The sequence below is a fragment of the Nothobranchius furzeri genome, chromosome 10 (genome assembly GCF_043380555.1).
Source record: "Nothobranchius furzeri strain GRZ-AD chromosome 10, NfurGRZ-RIMD1, whole genome shotgun sequence".
NCBI classification, from domain to species: Eukaryota; Metazoa; Chordata; class Actinopteri; order Cyprinodontiformes; family Nothobranchiidae; genus Nothobranchius; species Nothobranchius furzeri.
Genome location: NC_091750.1, coordinates 67,944,008 through 67,967,939, shown reverse-complemented (window position 1 = coordinate 67,967,939; position 23,932 = coordinate 67,944,008). Strand labels below are relative to the sequence as shown.

Here is a 23,932-nt window from a genome sequence, read left to right as displayed (position 1 = left end):
AAAACCAATTCTAATATCAACAAATCATTTCATTGAGCTCAAAGTGACTCTTTAAGGTCACCAACATATCTCAGAAACAGATGCATCAGCCGACTTCACTTCTCGTCCAAACACTGGAGTTCTATTTTTAGTGTTCGTGCAAGACAACGTGGAAGTGTTGGAATGGATTGTCTGCCAGAGCTGATGTTGTAGCAGAAAGGAAGATAACCTGTGATTATCAGCAGCATGAGAGAGACGGCGCGCGGGGCCGTGTGATGGGCTGTAATTTGGAGGAGAGTCCTATTTATCTCACCTGAACATTTCCCCAAGTCTTTCATCTGGCTGAGCAATGGAACTGCAATTAATTTCTGACTCTGCTGTGCACACCTTGAGAACAAAAGCGTGACTTGTTACGGTAGGAGGGGGTGCTGAGAATGAGTTTTGTAGCCGTTGAAGGTTGAGGGGGTTCTCCATGACGCCTGAAGGACACGGAGCAGACCGTCAGAGATGAACCGAGGAGTGAGCAGGAACACGGGAAACGTGTCCGCCGTCAGATAAACCCACGAGCTGGTCAGAATGTGTCTGTGTCGCCTAAACGGTCAGGGGTTTACATTTTCTTACTGAAACAGGGTATCAGTAACGAATAACATAAACGGCCTGTTAGTCGATGAGACAATCATTTAGTTAAGAAATAAACTAAATGGTCTTCTTTTTGAAAAATGTCACAACCCAGTTAAAAACTAAATGAACTTGTCCTCAGTTTATTTAAATTTTCATTCCCGGCCTCTACAAAAGACGGGAAAGATCATTTCTCACTTTCCGAGTCTTCCGATGACTCCGACCAACAAATCTTTCCCACAACTTCCAAACGGGTTCAAAGACTGGAGCAACAGGAGGATGCAACTGTTAACAAACCAGGATCCTAAATAAATAAATAGATAGTAAATGAAACAGCTCTGATGGCTTTGATGCATTGATGATTAAAACTAAATTTCCTGCTGGCGTGAATCAAGTGCAGAGTAAGGATGAGCAATCAAACAAAGAGCTGGACGGAAAACAAAACTCTGGTTTGCATTCATGATGTTTTCTCGTGATCCCAAAGGTGCGAATCACTGGGAAACTGGGGTTTAAACTCAAAGCTGCAGTCATTTCTCTCCAGATGTTTTAGCTCTTGAGATAAAAAGCTGGCTGTCTCCAAGAAATGAAGAGAAAGTCCGGGGCCCTCATTTATCAAAATGTTGAAAGAAACTGTCCCAATATTCCTCCCTAGGAATGAAATGTAGAATGTTCGTACGAACAGTCAAAAACCTGATTTATGAAACAGATCATGCGTTTATGTTGTGTTTTTTTGTATATAAGAGACTTTAACACAAACAAATTCGTCTCTCATCCTCCTCCACCTCTTCATGCGCTCGCCACCTCTAATCCCACGTTTCCCGTCATTTCCGTCCACAAATAAAACGCTTGTCTTTTCACTCCTTCAGTCACGGGGGAATTAAACATTCATATTTTTAGAGTTTTTTCACGACGTATTCTTCAAGCTGCTCCATGTCTGCCACTATCCTCGGCTTTCTTTATGTTTTTGAGGGTGCAATGTCGGCGGTGTGGACGACAGTGACGCCCTGACCAACCACAAGCTTGCGTTCTCCGTCTCGACGGACGGATGTTTAGAAAAGAGAGCTCAACTCTGTCCGTCCTTGCGGGGGCTCTCCAGCTGGCCCGCAAGGACGGATAATGGCGTTGCGTTTCCCCGCACTGACGCAGAAGCACGACTCAGGCATAACTTCTAGTTGCTGAAACAGGAGCGCCAGAGCTTTTTCTTTAAACAGAAAACAAATGAGTGAACGAGATCTGTAATGTTTCTTTTGAGAGTTCACTCAAAATAAACAAACCCAGATGGGCAAAAGAATCATCCATTTATTTTAAAAAGGCCAATTTTATAACAACCAGCTGATGTAAAACTGTTTGACTGAGCTGCAGGAAGTCATTCGGATTAACGTTCAGGCTTAATTCTCTCAGCCTTCATCAAAGCAGAAGCATAAACCTCTGAATGACAAAAAACAGACAGGAAAATCCTGTATGGTAACTTCCAGGGGAGGTCAGTGGTCTCGTTACATGACAGAAATTATTGAAACGTCCTCATCGACAAGAACGTCTGCTCCCACCTCTCCCCAGGGTGAAGCTGGAGAGGGATAACCCGCTTAGCCTTCCTTATCCTGGGAAATAACGTGTGTGTGTGTGTGTGTGTGTGTGTGTGTGTGTGTGTGTGTGTGTGTGTGTGTGTGTGTGTGTGTGTGTGTGTGTGTGTGTGTCCGTCCTATGAAACAAGAGGGGATGTGGTGTAACTAAAATACAGTAAAATATCTAGCAGGAAGGGTGAGAAATAAATTCAACCTGCTTTTTGAATAATTTATAGAGACAGAAACGACAGTCAGATCCCCACACAAGCTGATTGTACATTCATAAACACACACACACACACACACACACACACCGCTGCACCCGGGGCAACAGTGGCACCAAGAATCTGTTCTCACCACTGACTCACCGGCTGCAGTCGATGCAAACAGAAAACAAGCTAAACACTGCTGCGTGTTTTCTGAACACCTCCATAATTAAAAGTGGCGTTGCTTCCGGTTTCCTAGATTTACTTTTGTTGTTTCAATCCTGCACAGCAAATGTTCATTTTCTGTTAAATACAACTTCACAATTGACAGACTTTATTCGTTCTTCTGCTAACTTTACCATTCGTACATGCAGGAAAAATGGCATTTTAATTTTATTCAATATTTTCATTTCAGCGATGACTCAAAACTGCATCATTAAATAAGCAATAAACAAATTTGTAATGATACAAAATCATTTTAGTACATCTAAAAGGAGCTGTAAGAATGTTGCACTGAAGTTTATGAGGACATTTATCAATAATTCTTCATTTGTCTCGTCAGAAAAATAAGAAATCTTTGTTACAATGTCCAGATTGAGTTACCAGCAAAAGGATCAAATCCTCCCAGTAAAACAAGGGAACCTATTAAAGCCAGATAATGGGGTGATTTGGGTCTAATGTGCTGATGGCTGTGATGCATCTGTTTGTGGGTTTTAATGCAGGGTAGTGCCACAGCACCCCCTGGAGGACAGAATTATGCAAATCTACATATGACGGTATCTTTGAGCTGTTGGCGGAGTTTCGTGATGCTGATTCTGTCATCATAAAGTCACATCACAGCCTGAGGCTGCTACTAAGCCTTCTCCTCTGCTTTCCAGGTACCTGAAGCCTGACGAGAACAAAAAGTCGAAGCACAAGACTGCTGTGAAAAAGAAAACCCTCAATCCTGAGTTCAACGAGGTATGAAAAAAGAGAAAAGCATCTTTTTTCTCTGAAACCTCCCTGCAGTTCCAGTCAATGTGTTATTTTATGTCTGTTACCCTTCTCTTCGGTTCTGGTGCTTTTATGTGCTGCAGCCTCAGCTTCAGCATCTCTACACAAAACACTCAGATTTTGACCTTTTCTGATCAAATATATTTACAAAAACCTACACAATCTGATACGTTGAGTTTAAATGTTAAAGAAAAGCCTCGATGTGATTTTTCCCCATTTTCCCCATCTTTAATATCCGCTGTAGTCATCATTTTTCCAGAAGGATATTAAATGCCTCCCGGGTTGCGTCGGGTTCCTCGGTATGTCGCAGCACAGGAAATATCCACCTGTACACAAACAGACGTGGCTGGTCAAACACTCCCACAGGCCAGCAGCTTGACATTTCCTTTGACATTTTTGGCACCCGTATTCTTCCATCACCTCTCGGCCTTTCTGTCGGAGACGAGCATCGTCCGTGATTAAAGTAGAGCAGAAACTTCCATTAAACCACACGCTGAAATGTTCCTCTGTAAATTTAATGATTCAGATAAACATCAAAGGTTGTTTTTTTTTTATTCTTAACTGCGTTTTTTAAATGTGACTTTAGGCCTGTGATATTCCTGAGGGAGTTTTGAAAATGCCTTGAAACGTTTGCCATGGGTAACATGGCGGCTGCATTGTGGAGCAGCTGGCCACACGGTGGCCTTGCAGCAAGAAGGTCACAGGATCAAATCCCAACTGTGACCTTTCGGCGTGGAGTTAGCATGTTCTCCCCAATGGTTTTCACCTGGTGCTCTGGTTGTCTCTATTGAGGGCATCCACCACTCGACTCGGCTTGCCTTTATGCATTTAGGTGGATTTTTCATCTCAACTGAGAACGGCTCCTGTGGGCGGGCTCGTCGTAACTTCAAGCACGATGTGATCTGTACGCAACAGAAACACAACGCAACAATGGCAGACCTGGTAGTGATGCTGAACATTCTGCTTAAACCAGGTTCACAATTAGTCGATTTTCAAAGCAAGAGAGACCATTTACAGAGTTATAAAAAATCATGGATGTACTGTTTTTGGTCCTATGGTGTGTGGTGTGCAGAAACTCCGCTTTCCCTCACAGACATTCCCCGCTGAGACGGGAGATTTTACAAGTTAAAAGTGACGTTGATGTGCGCAAACATGGCGGAAGAGCCATGGTTTTTGATTGGCTGGATGTAACGCTCAACACGTTAAAAAATCAGACCAAGACGATCTAACACGTTTGAAAGCTTTATGATAAGAGCAGTCCCGGCCAGAGCGCTCTTAACACACCACACAAGGTAGGACCATCTGATAAGATTATATTTAGAGTTGTTAGTTGGTCCGCATCCTTAAGATTACCGGCCTGATTACCCTGTGGTATGAACCATGCTTTTGTCAGACTCTGAAAGGAAGAGACTTTTAAGTAGAATTACTGGCATAAATGAACTTTTGAACCATATTTAAATTTTTTAAGTTTCACCTATAAAAGCATAAAACAAGGTACCATAGAATTAAAAGGTCATTAAAAACCTGAGTGAACAAATGGGTTTTCTGCTGCTTTTTAAAAATACGCAGGTTGAAGAGTGCAAGGACAGTGGCAGAGGCTAATTTAAAAACCTTTTTATAAGTTGAGTTAATTTGATATTTTTTATTGCAATCCTCTTTTCTCTGCAGGAATTCTGTTACGATATAAAATATGCAGACCTGACTAAAAAGACCCTGGAGATCACTGTGTGGGACTACGACATTGGCAAGTCCAACGACTTTATAGGTAAGATCAGGTGATGTCAGCTCTGCTTTCGTCAGAGGTGATGCTGTGGGATGAGCTGGAGTGATTTTCAGAAACCTCAGCAGCACAACTGGCCTTCTGTCTAGCTGAGAGTCCATATGTTCATCCCTTTAAAGCCCGAGGACGGAAAATTAAAAAAAGCAAAGTGAGCAGGCATCAAATTCTGCTTCAAAGCACAAATACTCTTCGCAGAATCTTTAAGACACATTGTTTATGATTCTTAGTCGTCTTGGGTGGTCTTCCTGCTTCTTTTGGTGAAAAGTGAAGCCACACTTTGTCTACAGGAGCTGCCATGTTGAGTCATGTTGAGCTGAAAGTCCCGCCCACTCAGCTGCAGACAACCACGGTGTTGTTAAGCATCAAATAACAGCTCAGATGTTTTTTTTTGTTCGTTTGTTTTTATAATCTAAATGCAAACTCCATCTGACTTCAGCGTAAACACTCTACAGGTACTTTGGGGGATGCAAGGTCCTAGGAGGATCTAAAAAGTCTGATTTAAAGACAGAAAATGCACAGAAAATTGCAGTAAGGTTAGATTTTGTCCTTTTTGGCAGCAGTGCAGTAGTCTCCATCACGTCTTAAAAGGTTTCTGCAGAACTCGATACCCAGAGATGCATCAGCTGTGTTAAACCAGGAAAAGATCTAAAACATGCTGGTGATGATGTTGGACATCTTGTAGATGTCCAGCGTTTCTCACCGTTTTTACTGTTTTTTTAAGAGTGACAGAACGTTGCACGCTAAGATGACGCCAAAACAACCAAAACAAAGAGGAGACTCACCTCTTACATCAGGAGGAATCAGCGCGTTTGGAGCGTTATCCGTTCGTTCATAATCCGTTGTTGAATTGTGATCGGCAGAAGCTTTTCCGGTTTGCGCCTCACTTTTTTTACAGCAGCGGCCCAAAACGATCTCCTAACACATGGATGTTCTGCTTCCTGATCACGTGACGTGTGACGTATGTGGATGAAGATCACCTTTAGAGCTGAGATGTTTGTTCTCACGGTGCGGGGGCTCGTTCCGACGCCCACACAGTAAAAACATGCAAATGACGACTTTAGTCATCATTGGCAGTGAATGAGTTAAATATGCATGTCCCAACCCACCGCAACGAGCTGCTGCTAATGCTAGCCAGAGCTGCTGCTAACATCCTTGTTAGGCGAGAAGAAAACAACACTGTTGGAGCACACATGAAACGTTCCAGGATGTACCGGGAATGTCCAGACTTTAAAATAATGCCCGATAAATCCCTAGGTTGTCTTTTGAGTTATCCAGATTCTGAACACAGCTGAACAGAGTTTCTAGCTTCAGGCACCATCATAGTCAACGGAGTAAACCAACCAATCAACATGCAGTTCATTTAAATTCATGTCCTGGCCAAATGGGCGGGGCAAACCGCTCTTTCCATCGCAGGGCTTTATTATGGGGTTGCGTTTGGCCATTTATCGCTCCAGGGCCACGTTGAGCCCCAACAAAGTTTCATGTGTTATGTGGAGGCTCAGAGAAACAACATAGTTCTGGGACCCCTTTCATCGTCTTACTCTCAGCTCACAGTAAATGCCAGTAAAATACAAACACTCCTTCTTATGGATCACTAATGTCTCCTCTCCCCCTCTCAGCTGAACAAATCGATTTTGTATTTGACATGTTGATGTATAACTTCGATGTCATACTGTCAGATTGATTCTTGTTCCTGCGGAAGTTTTTGCTGAGAGTTCATCATGTGACTGTGTGTGTGTGTGTGTGTGTGTGTGTGTGTGTGTGTGTGTGTGTGTGTGTGTGTGTGTGTGTGTGTGTGTGTGTGTGTGTGTGTGTGTGTGTGTTAGGTGGCGTGTCTCTGGGTATCAATGCAAACGGAGAGAGGCTCAAACACTGGTTTGACTGCCTCAAAAACAAGGACAAAAAAATTGAACGCTGGCACACGTTGACCAATGAGTTACCTGGATCGTTAAACGACTGACTGAAGACCTGCATCCCGGCCCCCTCCACCACCACCCACACACAGACCTTCATCTTCTTTGGATCTTCCTCATGTCGGACACCTGACACCTCCACTTGGGATTATACTACTGTCAACAAGGATCGACTAAAAAATATCCAAATCTTATGTTTATCGTCTACAGCAGAGATATCCAATCAGCAAAGTAAATAACAGGGACTTTTGAGTTTATTCTGAGGCTTTTCAGCTTTCTTGCATGATCGGCGAAGACAAACGAAGCAATTGGTTTCTGTTTGATGAGACCTCTAACAGCAGCTGAGTAAATTTCAATAATCCCTGCAGCAGAGGAAACCCTTCTCTACTCTGTACCATCTTCTAGGTCAGAAATAACAATAAAAACGCAGGAGAAAAAAATCCATGAGAAACTGAAAGAGTAGCAAATATTTTCTTATGAGCAGAAACATGTAGTGAACCTTACCTAGAAGAGTACCGGGGCAGCAGAATGAAGACGTTGCACTTTAACATGATTGTAAACGCTGAACATGGCTTGTTTCAGACACGTTTTCCTTTGAGTCGTTCGTTTGCTTTAAAACTGTTCTGGTTCAGTCCGGTCCACTTTGTCCTAGTCTCTGATCCAGTCTCTCAACAAGGGGACATAGCCTGGAAATTGAGACCTAGCGCCCCCTTGTGGTTGGCTGCAGTATCATTTACTCCATTTATTTAGCCAACATTAAAAAGCAATTTTTTTTTTTTAATTCATTTGGGACAATAAGGTAATATTAAATAGTAAAAGTTAAATTACTGTAATGCTAATATAGAAGGTTTTTTATATTCACAGTTTTGGGGGATTTTTTCTCTATTTTATTAATTTTTATTTTTCAGTTTATTTTATTTTATGCTTCAAAGATATTTTACAAAGTGAACTAATGAGGGATTTTCCTGACTTAAACAACTGAACTACTCCTCAGATCATTTTTTAATATTCTCTGTTCTTACCTTGCTGCTGTCTGTCTAAATCTTCATTTAAAGGACTTCCAGCTCCAAATATCAAATGTGCCCTGAGTCCACAAATGAAGCTGGCTGCATTCTTAAAGGAGATATTTTGCCTTTGCTTTTGTTGATGATCACACGGACCTTTCAAAGCTGAGTAAGGCTTCAAAGGAGACATTTATTCTATGATCAAAATCTGCACATCATTTTTTACTGAGTTGGTGCCAGAATAAGTCGTTTATTCGCCACCAAAATACTTGAAGAGGCTAAGTTATCAAAATTGTTTTTACAAAAAGGCATCTGCGTGTTTTAAATAATCAAAACCCAGATGTTAAAACGGATCTTCTTCAAGCAGCAAAACTCATGACTTTTATACACCAGGAGCAGAAAAACCATTCAAAGTAGAAAAAATGCAGGAGAATCTTCTTTTACATTTATCCTGAATGCAGACGGAAGATGGTGCAGAAAGGTTAATGATGGAATAACAAATAACTCATCAACCTGGTGCACAGCAGAGCTTGAGGAACAAGGAAAACATGGAGGACAGGTTGGAAGATGGCAGCAGAGTTTGGGAAAGATTAGAGGAAACTGTGGTTTATTGACAGCCTAGTGAACTAGACCAAATTCTTGCTTTGCAAATAATGGTCTAGGCATGCTCCATTGGAACCTCAGCAGCTCCTACCAAGACTCTGGCTAGCCAATCACAGCTCTCTAGAGGAGTTTCAAACACATAAAGAGCTGTGATTGGTCCATAATGGTGGGCCAATCATAGTGCTCTATCTGCTTAGTGAACAAATCACAGAGCTTTATCCGCTTTGTGGGCCAATCAGGGCACTTTATATGCCTGGTGGGTGGGATGATGCAACAGAGTGAAACAAGAGTATGTCACATTCATTGTCCAGTGGAATGCCGGGATCATTTGAAGGACAACGGTAGAACCCGCCCCACAACCGAGAGCCGTCAATGGAGCATGGCCAGACTAAATAATACATTTATTTAGTCTGGCTTGCCAGGCTAGATTATTGACTCTTTGCACCGACGTCACCTAATCACGTAGGTCCACCATGGTGGACGGCAAAAGCATGTAAGCAGTGAGCGACACGAGTACTAAACAAAGGGAAAAGTAGAGCCTGAAATTGTTTTTGCGATCAAAACAAAAATAAAACTCCTCCAACATTCCTTCAACTAGTTCATGCCCAGTTCAGTTATCAGAAGAAGTAGCGCATCTAGCGGGGGCTCATAGAGAGCGGTATGCTAACTAGCTTACCAACGTTAGCTTACGTTCTCTCTGCAGCTGTTCACCGATGTAAACATGTTGCTGACTTTGCCTAAACTCACCCCTCTGGATTTATAACTTTATGGTGTAAACAGCGTTTCACTTCACACCAAAGCTGATTGTTAAAAAGTCCGGATCCCTGCCAGCTTCTGTTGCTGGTGGTGTTACCGGGTTCAGCTGCTGCTCTCACACCGGAATGAGAAGATCTCTGAACGCCGACGCTCATATAAACAAATAACGTCATTTTAACACATGTAATCATACATCGGAGCTTTAATATTGTTAATAATTGTCTCGCTTTACACTACAGTGGACGGAGCGCAGCCTCCGTGGTGAAATACCCGCCCATCAGGATTATCAATAACTAGTATAAACACATCACATTTATCCCTGTCCCCGTCTTCCTCGTGAAATAAATGAACGTACTCTTACCCGCTAAAAACATGTTCGCTGCAAATCTGAGGCCTGCTATACTCCGCTTGATTAATCGCTGCAGTTCATCTCCGTCCTCAGTCTCCATCAAAGTTATTAAAAAAACAAAACGAGTTGAGTTTACATCCTTGTCTGTTAGTGCAGCCGACCACGCAGCAAGCTAAAACCATTTTACTGTCAAATCAACTCAATAAAAGCCATAAAAGGCTACAAACTGCCTTGTTTTGACTAGCTTCACTGGAGTTTCAACGGGTGCAAACGGTCTTTTTGCCGTCCATCATGGCGAAGGGGGCGGTCTCATGAGTGGCGTGACGTCACGTGCAAAGGGTCAATAGGCACTGGGGGAGGTAGGTTAAAGCCTAATGCATGCTTTTGCATCGGTACAGACACACGTAGCGCCATTATCCATTAGCTGTAGACACGGAGGAGCTTGAAGAATATGTCTGAAACTCTGAAAATATGGATGTTCTCTCCACCCGTGATTGGAGGAGGAAAGATACGCAGCAAGCGTTTTATTCAAGAAATGAACCGATGGGGCAACGTGGGTTTAGAGGTGGCTGGCGCATGAAGAGGTGAAGGAGAATGAGGGACAAATTCGCCCATATTAAAAAGTTTCTGAAATACATGCAAACACAATGGTAAATACACTGTCTTGGACCAGATGCATGACTGTAATGGTGGCAGTGTACCCCAGAAAAACACTACGCTCTCTGTTGTCCTGGCAGGGAATTGCTTTGCAACACTCCCCAGCCGATGGAGAAGTCTGAAGGAAAAACGTCAAAGCGTGTGTCTCTCGCTCGCGGAGATGATGGAGAAGCATAACTTAGGCTTAAGGCAGGCACAAGCTGATCTTAGATAATCAGCAATAGGAATCTGTAGAAATCCAGTTCCTAATCCAAATTTGGGAATCATCTGTTACATAAGTCTAAAGATCTATTGAGTTTTCGGAGCTGAAAAGTGTGTGAACCCTAACCCTCAACAGAACGGTCACCATCAGTGATCAAGAACACTGGCAGGCCAAAAGTAAAATGAAGCCCAACAAAAAAAAATAAACAAACGTCGATCTCACCGTCCTCCATGATCCTTTTTCAGATAATTGTGTTTTTGACTTTGTGGCGTTGTCACCATGAATCAAACACGTCGGCATAATCCACCCCAGAGTCTGGAGCTTTGGGGCGTCTTAGGTGTCTGCACACGTGACGAATGACAAAGATTTTTACACCTCTGCTCATCTGTCATTATTAGTGCAGATGATCTGCTTCAAAACCCGATCTCCCACCTTGAAGGAAAGTTGGTTAAAAGTTTTGTTTTCCAAACTGTGATTTAAGTCACAAGTTTTACCTGATATAATTTTATCTGACAAACAATCCTGTCTTAAGCCTGAGTCATGCTTCTCCGTCAGATCCGAAAGGGAGAGACACGCACGCACGCACGGACTGAGACATTTTGTCCTCATACTTCGTCTCCAGGGGAGTGTTGCAAAGCAATTCCCTGCCAGGACACCAGAGGGCGTAGCTCTGTTCTGTGGTATCCTGTCATGTGTCGGTCCAAGATAGTGTGTTTATATTGTGTTTTTTGTATATAAGAGACTTTTTAACACAGACATATTTGTCTCTCATCCTCCTCCACCTCTTCATGCGCTTGCCACCTCTAAACCCACGTTTCCTGTCATTTCCATCCACAAATAAAACGCTTGCTGTGCATCTTTTCACTCCCCCAGTCACGGGGGAATTAAACGTTCATATTTTTAGAGTTTTTTCACGAGGTATTCTTCAAGCTTCTCCGTGTCTGCCGCTAGTTATCCTCGGCTCTCTTTATGTTTTTGAGGGCGCAATGGCGGCGGTGTAGACGACAGCGGTGCCCTGACCAATCACAAGCTTGCGTTCTCCGTCTCAACGGACGCATGTTTAGACAAGAGAGCTTGACTCCGTCCGTCCTTGCAGGGGCTGTACTGCAGGCTCGCAAGGACGGATAATGGTGTTGCGTGTCTCTGCACTGACGCAGACGCACGACTCAAGCTTAATCCAGACTTTTGGTGTCCAGCGAGCCGAGGAGGAGATGTTTAAAGCAAAACAATTCAACTGATAGTAATTCAAATGGATGAAATAACTTCAACCAGCTTCTCAGATTTCACCAAGAATTTCAATCCCGTTTTTAGAGCTGTCAGGTTTTAGTGAGGATCGAGGAGTCAAGTGGGTATCCACCCTTTGGTCAGTAGACCCACACTTCAGAGGTCCTGGATTCAGACATGTGCACTTTGATAATACTGATCAGAATGTGTTCACCTCTGGTCACTGTTCTCATGAATTTAGAAAATATCCATTAATCAAAGAGTCTGTCTCTGATTTAGTAAGTATTTGAGACTTCTTATAGGCTGGGGTTTTGGGTTCTGACTTTGTGGGAAGCAGAATGTCCAGAACTTCTCAGTATTTGATTATAGTTGTCTTGGTTTTACTATTCTACTGAACTACCCTCAAAGACTACGTGATTCTCAGTAGCTAAAGCAGAAACATCTCTGGTCTTCAAGACCACGTCTACTCACAAACCCTTTTCTACTTGTTCTCTTTTAAATACGATTGGTCAGACTGAGTTTTTCATGCAGGCTAAACGTGAAAATAGTCTTCTAACCTCATTTCCTGCTTTAGCCACTGATAAAAACGGTGAAACTCTCTAGTCAGATCTAGGTCATACTGAAAGTTAACATTCATGGACTCACCCATCTTAGCTCATGACAGGGAAGGCTGTTGCTGGTTTAGCGTCCAGGAAACAGCAGAGAACATCTCAGCTAACAGAAGCTAACCATTAGCATTAGCAACTCCACAGCATGGCAGAAATCCTCCAGGCTTGTGTTACTAGTGGAGATAAAACAACAATGTTGCGAAACAAACTGAGTCACTGGTAGAGTTGTGTTGCTGTTAGCCAATCAGAGGCGAGATGTTCGAATGTCAGTAAATAAGGCTCAGCTCTGCTCTGGCTAACTTCTACTTCCTGGTAGGAATTCTCCTACTTCTCCTACACAGGTCAACAAGGTAATAATGTGTACTAGAAACCTCAGATGTGTGCAAAATAAAAGTGAACTTTGCTAATAGTTTATGCCAGTAGCTGGTAGAGTTTCACTATTAAGGGATTAAAACTTTATTTAAATCGAGGACTGAAATCACTTCTGTAGCGGTTGCAGTGCTATGAGGGTAGAAACAGGAAAACAGAAGAGCCTGAATGTCCAATCAGGAGGAAGCAGGGAAATTTGAATTTTGTTCAGGAGCAGCCATGTCTGAAATCAGCAATACTGCAAGAAGACTCGCTGCAGATGGAAATGCTTGAAATAAAAATGATTAAAACAGCTATTTTCACACGTAAAGTCCAAACGGCATCTAAAACGTCCCAGAGATAAAGTTGGTCTAAAATTCTAGATGGAGTGGTTTTCTGTATTTACCAAGGGGTGCTTTATAAACCAACAGCTGACCTAAGAGCAGAGCCCAGGAGTTAAAGCCAAGCACCCCCAAGTGGCTGGTTCCAGTACACATTTAAGCTCCGCCCCTTCCCTGTAAATTAGACATTATCCTTGTTGTAAAAATAAATATCCAACTTTTCCGGGTCTTTCCTTGCTGCTGAGATTACACACTTTTTATGTCTAGTATTAGTTATTTCATGCTTTAAAAAACCTGGTTTTGCAACACATTCTCATTCCCATAGCATCAAAAACAAACGCTTGGTCAGCCACCGTCCGCGTCAAACCCCTGACGCCAAAAGTGCCCTTTTTTCGTCACTTATGTACGAAAAGGGGGGTTTTCTCCTTTCTGACTGCAGATCCTGATGATGACATGCTGATGAGATGCTGCTGTGAGGTGATACAAAACGCAGGCGAGCCATTTGGGCTGCTGTAGCAACCTGGTGACATTCACACCGTTACCGAGTCAGCTTTAATTTCAGGAATCAGCCCAGAGCTCAAGATAGGTTAGAGCTCAGAGGAAGTCGCCAGGCACGGCGAGCTGCTGGTTCAACGTAAGAGGCTCGATCAGCAGAAGACCGGAGTGTTGATCCCTTGATGCCACACAACCAGGCAGCTCTGCAGATCATTGTTTACACAGCAGAACATCACTTTCCACAGGAGCATTTTCTCTGCTGTAACGTGGAAGCGAAAACTGTTGCGTGTCAAGATCGTAACAAAGTTTGCATCAAATGTAAAAATAAAGCATGTATTGTTTACAACGGCCTGTTTTTTCTGGCTTTTGCTGCAGAAATGATCTCAGCGATTGTTTAATGCGAGCTTTGCAAAGACAGGCGCGGAAAAGAAGGGCCGAACTTTTCTTACACCTGCAGCGTGTGTGTATTGTTAATATGTTGTTGCGTTTAATGAGGTTTTTTTAAAGTAAGCACTTCTTCTGTAAATGTATCACACAGAATGTACACGTGAAACTCCTCCTGATCCGCGGCTGATCATCCGAGAATGCTTTTGTTTTTTTGTGGAAGTGCATATCCACGACTAACGATGGTGGAGGTCGAAGCCCAGCAGCACACCGCCTGGAGCAATGTCTCTCAAGACAGATAGAAAACCTAAAACATTACTCTGAATAATTAAGCTTTACTCATTCGTGTTGACACTTTCAGCAGGCTGGGATGCATGCCACGTCTTGGAGTTTGTGACCTTTTCCTGCATGCCCACACTCGCCCGCTGCACGAAAACGGCAGACAAAAACGTTCCCAACAATCAGAATTCCTGTCAGGCTTGCAATTCAGCTAACAGCTTTATGTCATTACCTCATGTCGCTGTAACTGATAGCCCTGGCATGTTTGTTTTTCAGGGGCATGTCGATTCTGCCGGCACGGCTGACTTTCCTTGTAATCACGTCAGTTTAACTTGCTGATTGCAGCCGGTTGATGGCGAAGAGCAGCCCGATGTCCCTCCCCTAACTAATATCAGTTTCTGTGTTATTGTTTGAGTTATTCCATTCCCTTTTGACACTACCTTCCATTTAATTTGACTCCATCATATCACACCTTTATGGCCGGGGAATGAAGTGTTGAATGCATCCCATCAGGCCTCACCTTTCTGTTTTCTTCAAGTGTTAACAGCCTCCTCAGCCACATTGATTTGTCAGGCACAAAGCCGGCTGTGAGACCTTGTTGGCATCTCAATCTTCTCCACGGTGATCCCTCTCTCTCTCTCTGGTGAATATGTAATGAAACCCACACGTGGTTTTGAGTTTGTAACCCGTCCGCCTTCGTGTGCAAGCTCGATATTATGGAAGAAAAAACCTAAATGCATGCGTATGTTCATGGTTTTGTCATGAGATGACTTTGCCTAATGTTTGATACTGTTTTCTGTAAAAATTAAACAAAACGAATAAAAACAAGACCGTGGATGATCGGAGACAGCGCTAACAAACCCGTCTTTCTTCTGGACAACGTTTTGTACCTTTGAACTCTTCTCATGTTGCCTGTTTGGCTGCTGTATTGGTTATCTGGAGGCGTGACTTGACGTGAATTAAAATCCCTTCTTTGTTGTTTTGTTTTCTCTTTAATACTCAGGCACTTGTTCATTTTACTGGTTTTTTGAATGTATGGATTTAAATGCATTGTATCAAATTAAATCTTAGTCCTTTGCCAAATGAAAAGTTGTGAGTGTTTTCTTATTCCTGTCAACACGTCATCCGGTCCGTTTTAATGGAGAACATCTCACCTGCTGTAGTGGGCTTTGTGAATGCCCTTTGTTTGGGGAAACAAAGATTTTTAAGGAACAATAAGTGATCAGGAATTTTTTGTATTTACTTTAATTAAATTCAGTTCACTTTCATCACATTTAAAACCTCATATAGCAACAGTTTATGTAATTTTAGCTAATCTAAATCTGAGCTAAACCTCTGAAATGCAGCTAGTGTCCAGGCGGGGTGAAATAAAGTTGATGAAATTGGTTAAACTTTATTGTGGGCGGAGTCACAAGTGGGTAGTTTAAAGTAGCTTTCTGGAGTTTTCCCCTTTCAGAAATGATGTATGATTTTTAAGAAATCTGTAAAACTGATTATCTTATGTACTGCGATATCGTGTAAACAATACATCTATTTTATTTATTTATGTTTTATGCTAAGCACGCCCCCTCCCTCGCTGAGCTCTGTGCTATAGGAAACTGAGCACCGACCAGAACTAACCAATAGCGTTAGACTACTGCTTACCTGCTTCTAATTAAAGGACGTACCTCGACTGATGCAGAGTTGATGAACTTTTCACGGATAAGTAAAATCTCTAAAATATATGAAAATACAACATGAACATAATACTTGTAAAATAACGTGTTTTAGTTCTGTTTGTCGGCTACAGAAACACATTTATTTACAAGAAACGTGAAGTCGCCATCTTAAAAAAACGTATCGACAGACTTTTTCTGTGATATGCTTGTCCGCCACTAGATGGTGGCATCGGATAAGAGAAGTATTCCAGAAAGAGACTTTAAGGGGCGTGGCTAATTTGCCAATAACCAAAAGATTTGGCTTGCAGATTGGAATTTAAAATGTAGTTGAGCTAAAATAATGTTAAACGTTAGTTTATGTCCATTTTGAATAAACTTCCATTTTAGTGTGATGAAGGTGTTATAAAAATAACATAAATATAAAAAAAGCTGCATCTGTTGTACCAACAATTTCCATTTGGTGTCCTACATATTTGCTGTTGCTGAGCTAAGGGCTGCTACCAAAAACACATCCAGGAAATTAAAAATATATATATTTTATCCAGTTTTATGGTTATTTGCTGCAAAAATCACAACAACAACATCTAACTGTTGTTAGCTTATCAGTTTAGTCCGAACTCATCTTTTTTTTCTCCAACCTGACGTTTTTCAAATATCTTCATACAACAGGTAAAAAACTGTTATTCGTGGATAAAATAATGATTATGGGGGTTTTGTAAAATGGCAGGAATCTAATTTGGGTTTGATTCCATTCAGAATAGCTATTAATTTGAGAGTTTGGTCAGAACTGATCACTAGGTCACCAAAATGAGGTTTTTGCAATGAGCGAAAAAAGCAAAAATATGTGTACAATTTTCAAAGAAACTCTCTGGAAAAGAGTTTATCCGTTTGTTCATTTTCAGCTGCTTATTCAGACCCCAAGCCACCTCAACTGGCTCTTCTCGATGTGGAGAAGCAGCGGATCTACTCTGAGCCCCTCCCGGATGACCTTCTCACCCTATCTGAGGATCTAACTCATTACGGCTGCTATTATTTGTACTCCTGACCATAGGTGAGGGTAGGAACGTAGCTCGACCGGTAAATAAAAAACTTCTCCTTCCAGCTCAGCTTTCTCATCACCACGACGGACCGGCACAACGCCCGCATCACTGCAAATGCAGCACCAGTCTGCCTTTTGATCTCACGCTCCATCTTTCTTCAGAAGTTTCATTTTTAAAAATCTGACATGTAGAACCTGTCCTTTAAAAGTATAAATATATATGTATATATTAGTGGAAAAGTTAACAAAATACATCCCATTAAAATAGATTTTAATGAGGATGCAATGAAAGTGAACACTCAAAGCATGACTCATTTCTCTTGGTGAAGATCGTTTCACTCATCCGGCTTCATGCGAACGCTGCACACAAACAGGCGGTTCCTGCCTTCATGCGTACTCGTGTTCTGTGTTTGGACTGAGAAGCAACAGGACCTCCTTTATCGCTGCGCTTCCTCTTAATAACAAGCCAGATCATCATGCGAGCTAGTGTCTACATACCTAAAACCTCTAAAGCTTTTGTTTTTCGGTCGAGCTTGATGAGCAAGAGGACTACAGATTTACAAAGCAGCCTTCTGATCCTTAAAAGTAAATTTTGATGCACAAATACGTCTGAGAAACTTTTAATGGGCTCTATTTTCGACATGCAGGTTCGTGCTAATACAGCACACAATGTTTATTTATCTGTCAAATCAGGTAAATTCTTTCATTAATTTTAATTTACCCATTGATCTGAGATTTTCTTTTAATTTGCTAAATGTTCCTCAATTTAGTTTACAATTCAGATATTTTGATGTGGTATTCTGGGGTTCTTTTGGAGAAATCAGTATCATTTTCGGTCAGTCCTTTTCCACAGATTTATACAGAAATAATTTTATAAACTTTTACGTTTCTGTCAGCATTGCATTTTGGTTATTCCATCAGAAATATATTAAAATTCTGTCCAGAAGGGTCTGAGGCTGCATCAGAAGAGCTTTAGCTAGCTGCTGTTGCAACTATTTGCACACGTAAACCATTAAATTCAGTGTAAACAACTGTGAGATGCAGAAAGTGACAATAAGGAAATAATTTTCTGATGACCTGTAGTTTTTTTTTTGTTCAAAACAACAATCCACATTGTTCTTAGCACTGCAGATACTAGCCTCTAGCTCATCAATCTGGTCATTCACTGTTGATTCGTTGGAGGTTTTTCAATCATTTCCATAGAAATCCTCTTCAGAAAAATTAAACAATCACTTTATTATGCAGCCTTAATCCCGAGGACCTTTGATTAGTTTTTTTTTTTTTTTTTTTTGAAAAACAGAACATAATTTCTTCTGTAATTTATTTGCTAAATGAACCTTGGTGAACTCTGGAGCACCAATCAATGCCACATAATACAAACAAATTCAGATGCATCAGGTCGGGATTTATTTGAGTGATGCTCTGAGGTCTAATCGATTGGGCCCCGGGAGCCGATCCCATTCAGAGCCCAGCTTCATTGTTTGAAAGCCGTTCTAAAAGACAAGGCAATTTTTCTGTCCTCTGTAAGGGCATCACAAGACAAAGCAGGTAGATCCAGATCTTTGTGTCTGGAGGCCAGCTACTCCTGCAGAAAATCATAAGACTGTGATTGCGATGCCAAGAACAAAAAAAAGTCATTTGGTTGTGCGGCTATCTCGTGAGTGTCTGTTGGTATCAGCAAGTCTCTGTGAGCTGACGCCTGTTTAACTACCTAGGTTTACGTCTGGACACTGATTAAATGATCAATAAGAAGTGATAAAAGCTAACATTACAAAACGCTACAAAGGTCAGGGTATAATGTCTAAAACATCCACACATTTCACTGAAGCCTAAAGTGGCATCAGAAAACTGATTTGGCGGCTTGGTTCCTGCCAAGGACTACTCCAGTTTGTGTGTTCATGTTTTGAGCCAATAAATAAAAATTCCCATAGCTTCAAGCCTGATTGGGTCTGATGGCAAAACAATCCTCCAATCGTGGCTAAAGTGTGGCTTAATGGGACAGACACAGCCAACTGGTTTAGAGAACAACCACCTGCTAAAGTACGGGTGCTGAAGCGGAACGTTTCCACAGATTTTACTCATAGAATACACACGTGTGAAGTTTAACACGTGGGAACATGTTGGAAAAACACGATGTGGGAAAAACATGTGACTGCCTATGTTTTGCACACATTTCCTGTAGGAATTTAGAGTATTTTGATGGTAATAACAGGCGTGTTTCCACTGGAGTTCCAAGTAATTTTACCGGACCTTTCCGGCTTACGCATGTCTCCATTTCACCAGGCCAGCCTAAAGGACCACCTTGGGTCATTTCAGAGACCAATCCAGTACCCGTATTGGGGTACGTACTCTGAAATAGCCTGCTACAGTCTCTGGGCGGGACATGTGGATTGGTTGTAACTAAGTGGGAAATTACTTTATTAAATTGCTGAAGTTGCAGAGTAGAAAGAAAATAATCAAGCAGCGTTGATGCTGCTTTAAAAATCGCCGTTTCCAAACTCTTGCTGTAATTCGTGGCGCTCTGTGGAGAGCGTTATTTAAAATACGTCACAGCCTAGAAATCTAGACAATCTGTATCAGTAACTAAATATTTGCTCTGCAGGTTGGTCTAGCCACACTCCACTGTAGACTCAGCAGGTCTACCAGTCTAGCCCAAACAGTTGTAGATGTTAATGTCATGATTATAAAACCAGTGTGACTCCAGCTGAAAATGTGTGCATTTTCATGCATTTTGATGTCTAGTTTGTAGCTCAGAATCAGAATCAGAAAGAATTTTATTGCCAGCGCTCCAGCGATCCAGAGTATAGGAACTTGACTCCACAGTACAGCCTGACCAAGATTACACACACACATAAAGACAGGACAGATACAGGCAGACCGCAAGAGCAGCCATAACGGCGCTCAAGTTTGTAGCTCAGTGAGATGCAGGCCTTAGCCACTGTTCTACCTCTGCTGCTAAATTATGGTAAATGGCCTGTATTTGTGTAACACCTTCTTAGGGTTACACAACCCCCAAAGGCACTTTACAACACAATAATTCATCCGCCCAGTCATACACACATTCACACGCTAGTGATGATGAGCTGCAGTGTAGCCACAGCTGCCCTGGGGGCCACTGGCGGAAGCGAGACTACCGAACACAGGTGCCACCGGTCCCTCCAACCACCAACCAGCAGGCAAGGCGGGTTAAGTGTGTAATGTTAATAAATAGGATGTTGGGTTATGTAAACAGCTTCAAGAGCTATTTATATTATTAACACCACTTGTGACCAGTAAGCTGTGATACTCTAATTATAGAATATCACCTTGCCTGGTCGTTATTTGTTTTAGTCAGAAGAGTCTAGGATTCGTTTGTTCATTAAGGGATTGTACACACTTCGTTTTGATTCAAGAAACAGTCAGGTTTATAAAAATAGTAATTTATTTACTAACAATTGAGACTGTTTAAACTATTATTTACTGTGAGTGGATGCGAACTAAAGGATGGTGTCTGGAACTTAAGTGTAAATGTAATGTAATCAGAATATCCGTATTTCGGAGAGCTGAGTTCTGGATTTAAAAGAGTTTGGTTTGCAAATAAGCTAAGTTGTTTCTTATTAAAAGCATCAAGACGCAATCTCTCTGAAGTGTCTGCCTCACCCGTTCTGGAGACCCCCGTCTGGATCCGAGATGTCAGGAGGAGTGATGACCCCAAGCACAAGATGGTTAGAGCAACCTTATTGCGACCAGGTCGGTCCTGAGATGTCTCCGGGTCACAACGACTGATGAAACTGGTTGCGTCTTAAAAATAACTGAAGGAGTTTTGCAATGTCAGCTTTGTTCTGCAGGAAACTATCTTGTTGTTATCAGCTTCGCAGGTGCGAAAAAGGTTTAAAAAGGTTTTGACGGCGCGTCAAAATCTTTGCTGGTTAAAGAGGTTTGCTCTGATGGCCGGTCTGAAGCTCGCTCTAGAACTGAAGGGCAGACCAGTGTAACAGAATGAAATGACTGTTTTCCACCAAAAGTAATTTCCCCCCTCTCCTCTGACACAGGACTAGTCTGCATGAGATATGGCCTCAAGGTCTCATGCATTTGCTTCTAAACTGCTTCTTTCCAGCTCAAGAGAAGAATGAAGAAAAGGACTCTCTCCTTTTAATAAGTCAAAGAACTCTATTTTTAATAAAGCTAATCAAACAAAGTGTTAGTCAATAAATAAGATGTGAACCAATCTGTGAAATGAAAATATTGATTACTTTATTATAATCCTATAGAATATAATAAGCAATATGACTTTAAATGTTTCCACTAGAGACTGATCTCATGTAGCGTTAAGACATGACACATTGCTTTTACTGATCCAATCAGAATCTTCCAGATCTGACAGAGGCGTGGTTTAGGTGGTGTTTGGTAAATCTGTCACCTTTTCATTCGACCATAAATCAAAACATTCGAAGTATAAAACTATGCCCACGCCATCTTTAGTGCCAGTTCAAAGCGTTCTAGAGAAGTTGACGGAGTGGCCAATCCGTAACTTTCCTCTTCAGCCAAAAGAACCAACGACAAGCTGGATAAAATCCGTTGCTGTTCCAAATGCTGCAACGGTTCCTTTCAGAATAAAAGCTGAACCAACACGACCCAGATTTGGGTCTCGCTAGATGCCAACAAAATCGTCGTGACCCGGAAGTATCTCAAGACTGGTTTGAGTCGGCAACCGCTGCTTTTCCTACCGGCTTCGGTTCCAGAGAGGGTCCAGCTGGACCTCGACATTCCTGATCTAATGGGGACTTCCACAAGGGTATGTAGACTGACGGAATGGCGTCGAATGTGTTTATGAATCTCCTAACCAAAGCTTAGCGCGAAGACATCACCTTCATTTCTCATCAGAACTTATCGCTTCTTCATATTTGCTGGTTCTGAGCAACATTCCACATCACCCTATTTACCGTCTCATTCACCTTAGTTACACCATACATTTAATGTTAAAGTTAGTCTAGTTTTAATTTGTTTAGTAATAAATCTTTAAACTTTTAAAACTCGACTCTCTCTTCTGTTGTCTCTGAGTTAATACGAAGCTGTTGTCTAATCCCTGCAATAAAAAGTTCCAATCTTCTGGTTAAAATAACCCAACAGATCCATAAGGTTGATTTCATATTTCCTAAACAAAATGAATAAAAAAAATTATTCCCCACAGTTTCAAAAGGCATCAGCTTAATACTGGCTAATGGTTTGAGCATTAATTCAAGAAAAAAAGTAATTAAGGTCATCTATAATATTCAATATTTCCATGGCTTGTTTTGAATTACCAGACAAATATAAACAGTTTTGAGTGCAAATTAATTATAAAGCTCATCATTTTGATAAGTCAAGATTGAATAGAGAAACATTTCCCTGTTTGTTTCTATAATCTGAGCACACAAAGGGAATAACCTGCTGGGAAGCTCATCTGTCACATGATTAATTATGCTGCAGATGAAGAATTATTGTTAATTCCTGAGGCGCTGAGTTCAGTCCTGTTGCTGTTTGTTTGCATTCCCAGACTGATCTGAATTAACTGCACCATAACTACTCGTCACAAGTGAAATCCTTTTTTTTCTCCTCCCGGTTCAGATGTATTGACACTGTGGTCTCAATTTTCTCTCCATTGGGACAGCACTGCTCCGCTCTTGTTTGTTTAATTAATAGTTTGTCGTTGGCTGTTACAAATAATTGTTCCTGCAATTAGAGCCTTGGCAGGAAATCCAGCAAGAAAATAAACAACTCTTCCTGCAAAAAGGATCATTTACGCTTTCTGGGCCCGAATTGGAAACTAAAGCTAATGAAATGCAACAACAAGGGTTCTGAAAGGTCAGAAAACCTGCAGAAGCTGCATGAAAAATTCTTTTTTATGACATAAATCTATCCAGTTGTCCAAGAGAAGCAACCCTTTCCAGCTCTTCCCAGTGGGACGTGGACAGAAACCCTCCACAGGGAGGCAGGCAGTAGGTATCCTGAACAAATCGAATGTCTGCACCACCTTGAATGATTCTTTTCCACGAGGAGGAGCAGCTCTGCTCCAAATGCCCCCTGGATGAGAGCGCCATGCCTCATCTCAAAGGCATTAACCCTCTGGAGGCAGGTGTTACAGATTAGCAACGTTAAAACCTACCTACCTGGTTGCTCCACATACGTACTTCATGAGCATTTTATGACTCAGAAGTTCCCCTGAAGGACTTAGTTGTTCGTCCTTTTATCAAAACTTATTTTGAGCCTGAGAGGGTTAAAGCCACCTTTAAAGGAGAAGCAGCACATCTTGTTTCTTTGGCCATAATCTAAATCGCACAAGCATGCAGGTGGGGATTAGGATGTAAGATACTGAAATACCCATCAGACACCCAACTGAGGACAGTTTCCACCTTTTTCCTTCTTCTTTTCCAGAGCTAGTATTAGAACCAGCCACAAGGGGGCACTGGCTTTGATTCAGCTTCAACTACCACTTTATATTAGAGCAGGGGTAAACAATCCTGGTCCGGGAGGGCTGGTGTCCAGCATGTTTTAGTTTTAACCCTGTTTCCACACCTGATTTTAATCAGCAGGTGATTAATTCTGCAGAGCCTGATGAGCTGCTACACAGGTGATTCGACCACTGAATCAAGTGTGTTGGAGCAGAGAAACCACTAAACGTGCTGGAAACCGGCCTTCCGGGACCAGAATTGAGTTTCCCTGTATTAGAGTGTCCCTTTTTTCTGTTCATGTCAACAAATGACACCCACTTGTACATTTGGCAAATGTGCAGAAATACCCCAATAAAGTTTCAAACCTGCATCCTTCTTGTTAGGACAAAACACGTGTTGCAGCCCATATGGCAAATAGAGGCATATAATCAATTTTTGATGCTCAAAATACCCCAAAAAGTATAATTATTTATCTTAATAACAATTTATGAGGTTCCACTTTATCCTACATTGTCCAGTAACAA

General features: G+C 41.8%; 1 protein-coding gene across 1 annotated transcript in view; it reads left to right on the top strand.

Moving 5' to 3' along the window:
- doc2b (double C2-like domains, beta) overlaps nucleotides 1-15,390 on the top strand; it is a 224,129-nt gene extending 208,739 nt beyond the window's left edge. The window contains exons 7-9 of the mRNA XM_054730968.2: nucleotides 3,244-3,325; nucleotides 5,027-5,123; nucleotides 6,965-15,390. Of these exons, the coding sequence (XP_054586943.2) occupies nucleotides 3,244-3,325; nucleotides 5,027-5,123; nucleotides 6,965-7,098 (313 nt within the window). The 3' untranslated portion in view covers nucleotides 7,099-15,390. The remainder of the gene's footprint in view (nucleotides 1-3,243; nucleotides 3,326-5,026; nucleotides 5,124-6,964) is intronic.
- The last annotated feature ends 8,542 nt before the right edge of the window (nucleotides 15,391-23,932 follow it).